The sequence below is a fragment of the Eimeria tenella genome, genomic scaffold (genome assembly GCF_000499545.2).
Source record: "Eimeria tenella Houghton genomic scaffold, Eth_scaff10, whole genome shotgun sequence".
NCBI classification, from domain to species: domain Eukaryota; phylum Apicomplexa; class Conoidasida; order Eucoccidiorida; family Eimeriidae; genus Eimeria; species Eimeria tenella.
Genome location: NW_013541458.1, coordinates 16,909 through 21,182, shown reverse-complemented (window position 1 = coordinate 21,182; position 4,274 = coordinate 16,909). Strand labels below are relative to the sequence as shown.

The 4,274-nt window shown below is 61.2% G+C and overlaps 2 protein-coding genes across 2 annotated transcripts in view; one reads left to right on the top strand and one right to left on the bottom strand.

The window, feature by feature from the left end:
* Positions 1-1,190: 1,190 nt before the first annotated feature.
* ETH_00012860 (uncharacterized protein) lies at positions 1,191-2,237 on the top strand (the record flags this gene model as incomplete). Its single annotated transcript, XM_013372498.1, has 1 exon — positions 1,191-2,237. One exon carries the CDS (start codon positions 1,191-1,193, stop codon positions 2,235-2,237), a length of 1,047 nt encoding a protein of 348 aa, XP_013227952.1.
* Positions 2,238-2,868: 631 nt separating this feature from the next.
* The window catches only part of ETH_00012855 (Condensin subunit, related), a gene marked incomplete at both ends in the record, with an annotated part of 7,268 nt that continues 5,862 nt past the window's right edge, over positions 2,869-4,274 (bottom strand). Inside the window, 3 exons of the mRNA XM_013372497.1 lie at positions 2,869-3,147; positions 3,342-3,425; positions 3,853-4,009. Coding sequence (XP_013227951.1) covers positions 2,869-3,147; positions 3,342-3,425; positions 3,853-4,009 — 520 coding nt within the window. The remainder of the gene's footprint in view (positions 3,148-3,341; positions 3,426-3,852; positions 4,010-4,274) is intronic.

The window sequence follows — 4,274 nt, the reverse complement described above, 5'->3', positions numbered from 1 at the left end:
GGGCGGGTGGGGGGGGTGCTGCGGGGTGGGGGGGGGGGGGGGGGGGCGCGGGGGGCGCGGGGGGCGCGCGCGCCGGCGGCGGGGGCTCCGCAGGCTCCCACACCTCCGGGGACGCCGCTGCTGCTGCTGCCCCCTCCGCTGCTGCTGCTGCTGCTGCTGCTGCTGCAGCGAGCGCTGCTAGGGCCGCGGGCAGCAGCCAGCTGCTGCTGCGGCGGCGACGGCCGCAGCAGCCACCCCGGCCGCCGCCAAGGCTCACCCTCATCGCCCTCCAGCCGCCCCCCACGTGCAGCAGCAGCAGCAGCACTAGCAGCAGCAGCAGCAGCACTAGCAGCAGCAGCAGCAGCTCACTCTCCGCCGACACGCAGCAGCTCGAGCTCCCACCGACGCTCCACCGCGCACGCGACGCCGCCGCTGCTGCTGCTGCTGCTGCTGCTGCTGCTGCCGGACACGCAGCGACTCCAACTGCCCTCCAGACCCAGCAGCAAACCCTCGAAACCACCCAGCAGCAGCAGCAGCGCAGCAGCAGCAGCAGCAGCTCACCCGCCTAGCTGCTGCGGGAACAGCAGCCGAACAGGCAACCGCCCGACGGGGAGCGCGCAACTCAACGGATCCCCTGCAGCAGCAGCAGCAGCAGCAGCAGCAGACCGCTCCGCAGCTGTTGAAATGAATACCTCTGCTGCCCAGGAAGCAGAATCCCGGCAGTTCAGCAGGCTTAACAGAGGCAGCAGCTGCTGCTGCTGCTGCTGCCGCTGCGCTGCGTCATGGGCTGCCGAACTGCCCTCGAGCCGCTGCTGCTGCTGAAAGAGAAAGCTGCAGCAAGCAAGAAGCGACACAAAACACAAAACTACACAAACAAGAAGAAAATTCGAGGTAAAAGCAAGAAACAGACAGCAGCAGCTGCTGCTGCTGCTGCTGCGGGGCTGCAGAGCCACGATCGCCTCCTGTATCGAGCAGCGCCTAAGTTCACCTGCTGCGCCTCGATTTGCATGCAACTTGCAGCTTTGGGGCTTTAGTCAATGCATTTTAGAAATAATTAAAACTTTATTTCGCGCAGAAAGAGCCCTGAAGGACCCCTGAACGCGATGCGGCTGCTGCTGCTGCTGCTGCAGCTTCAATGAGACGCGCTGCAGCAGCAGCAGCAGCACGCCCGCCAACCTGCTGCCCCGCTTCTCTCCTTCCTTTTGCTGCAGATGCAGCGCCTCTGCTGCGTCTCTTGCTGCTGCAGCAGCGGCAGCCTGCTGCAGCGACGCCGGCCTGCGGCCGCGCCGCCGCTGCTGCTGCTCCTGCTGCAGCTCGCCGCGTGGCTCGAGCCACAAACAGCAGCAGCAGCAGCAGCAGCAGCAGATAACACGGCCCTCGGGCTCTACTGGACTCAAGGCGAAGCCCCGCAGTTACAAGCCACGCAGTGGGCCCCCCAGTGGCAGCGCGGCGCTGCCAGCAGCTACAGACAACGCAGCAGCAGCAGCAGCAGCAGCAGCAGCAGGCTGCTGCAGCAGGGGCCCCTCTTTGACCCCACCTTCTCGAGCTGGCCCAGTGCTGCGCCCAGCAGCTTCGGGTCCTTCGCCCCAGCAGCAAGCTTCTCAGCAGCAGCAGGGGGCCCCACATCTGCTGCTGCTGCTGCTGCTGCTGCTGCTGAGTTGCCTCTGGACTTCCCGTTGCGCGTGGATGCTGCTGCTGCGGGCCTCTTCCCCCCTGCTGCTGCTGCTGCGGGTGCCTTCCCCCCTGCTGCTGCTGCTGCTGCTGCAGCAGACGATCCGCCGCGGCGTGTTGCTGCAGTGCGGGGGCAGCGGCGGCTGCTGCTGGGGCTGCTGCTGCTGTGTCTGAGCAGTTTGCTGTTTTCCGCAGTGACCCTGAGGGCCCTGGGGGCCCCCCGGGGGCCCCCCGGGGGGGCCCCCCGGGGGGGCCCCCGGGGGGCCCCCGCAGCAGAGTCTGATGAATTAAAAGACTTAAAAAGGCTGGGGTTAGATGTTTTGGGGCTGCTGAGTCCTTTGCTGGGAGTTGCTGCTCGGGGCGTGGATTTGCTGCTGCGGGCCGAGCAGCAGCAGCAGCAGCAGCAGGAGCCGTCGCTGCTGCAGCAGCTGCAGCAGCACGCGAAACGCCACAAAGGCACTTTAGCAGCAGAAGCAATCCTCGCCAGCTTCGGGCTGCTGCTGATTGCTTTGGGGCTTTTGAATATTTACAGAACAGCTCCTGCTGCTGCTGCAGAGCGGCTCCGCAGGCGAAACCCTAAACCCTAAACCCTAAACCCTCGGCTGCGCGGCAAGTCGCTGCAGAATGAGGCTAAGTGGAGCAGCAGCAAGTGTGCTGCAGCAAATTAGCTGCAGCAAGTTAGCTGCAGCAAAGGATTGCTGATGTGCTGCAGCATCTCTGCTGCAGCAAATTGGCTGCAGCAAGTTGGCTGCAGCAAAGAAGCTGCAGCAGAGATGCTGCAGCAAATCAGCAAATATGGGCAGCAAATATGCTGCAGCAAATAGGTGCAGCAAATAAGCTGCGGCAAATAAGCAGCAGCAAGTAAGCTGCAGCAAGTAAGCTGTGGCAAGTGAGCTGCAGCAAAGAAGTTGCAGCAAAGAAGCAGCAGCAAATAAGCAGCAGCAACTAAGCTGCAGCAAATGCGGCGGGCGGCACGCCCTGGGGTGTACGTACACCCCAGCGGCCCGGGGCCCGAGCCCAAAGCTATGTCCTAAACCCTAAACCCTAAACCCTAAACCCTAGCGACAGAAAGGGTGCAGAAGCCGTTGAGCTCGCTGCGCTTCCCGAGGGAAGTATACACCGGCGGCAGTGGGAGCTGCAGCAGCTGCTGCAGCAGCTGCAGCAACAGGAACTGGAGCAGCAGCAGGAGCAGCAGCTGCTGTTGCTGCTGCTGCTGCTTTATTTTCTTTTTTTGTGGACTTTTTGATTTTTGTGGCTGCGGCTTTCCGCTACGGCTTCGCCGTTTGTTCGTGCGTCTCTTTTCCTCTTAGAAGTGCTGCTGGTTTGCTGCTGCTGCTGCTGCTGCTGCTGCTGAGTTGTGTCAGCTGCAGAGTCTGAGCGCGATGCTGCTGCTGCTGTTGCTGCTGCTGCTGCTGCTTTCTTTTCTTTCTGAAGGGCTTCGCTGGGGCCCTCAATTTCGAGCAGATTCTCCAGCCCCTCGTCCGCCAAGGCCATTTCCTGCAAACCCCAAACCCTAAACCCTAAACCCTCAACTCCAAACCCTACACCCCAAACCCTAAACCCTAGTTTGGTAAGCTGCGCAAGGAATCCTGGGCCCGTCTGCTGCTCCCACTGCAACCGCTCAGGGTTTTGCCAGAGGGAGCCACAGGCCCAAACCCTAAACCCTAAACCCTAAACCCTAGGTCTCTTACGCTTTCTTCCAGGGACTCGCCGCGCGCAGTTGCAATCTTTTGGAGGAGTTCTTCAATTGTGGCTTTTAGCGCAGAAGCGCTTTCCTGAACACGCAAACCCTAAACCCTAAACCCTAAACCCTAAACCCTCGCACAGCTTCTGGAGGGCTGAAAACGACGCCCCAACGCATGCGCTTAAAGAGCTGCACCGCCGCCGCTGCTGCATCTGCTGCAGCAGCTGCTGCTGCAACTGCTGCTGCAGCTGCTGGTGCAGCTGCTGGTGCAGCTGCTGCTGCAGCTGCTGCTACAACTGCTGCTGCAGCTGCTGCTGCTGCTGCTGCTGCTTCCCTGCTTCTGCGCTGCAGCTAGCTGGATTTGGTATATAAGGGCGCATGCAGATATGGAGAAGCAAAAGAAAATAAAATTAATTTAAAAACAAGAATAAATAATATTATAAACAATTTGTTTTATTTTAAATAATTGAATTAAATACATTAAACAATTTCACTTGAATAGTTAAAAAGAGTCTTACCTCCGGGTTTGCTGCTGCAGCTTGCTGCTGCTGCTGCTGCTGCTGCTGCTGCTGCTCCGCCTGCCTGCTGCGGCTCCTGCTGGCAGCTTTTTGTGCTGCTTTGCGGCAGAGGGCCCTCAGCTGCTGCGCTGCTGCTGCTGAGGCCCCCACAGCACTTCTAATTAAATGCCAGCAGCAGTTAAGCCGCTGCAGCGCCTTAGCAGCAGCAGCAGCAGAAAGCACCAGGCAGCTCACAGCTTCCAGGTACACATTAAGGCAGCTCTCCACAACAAGGGGGCCCCCCGGGGGGCCCCCGGGGGCCCCCCCGAGGGGGGCCCCCCGAGGCCCTCTGCAGCTTGCGAGAGGGCCAGAGGGTCTAGCGGGTCTCCAGTACCCTCCCACAGGGGCATTAGGGCTGTGGGGGGGCCCCCGGGGGGGCCCCG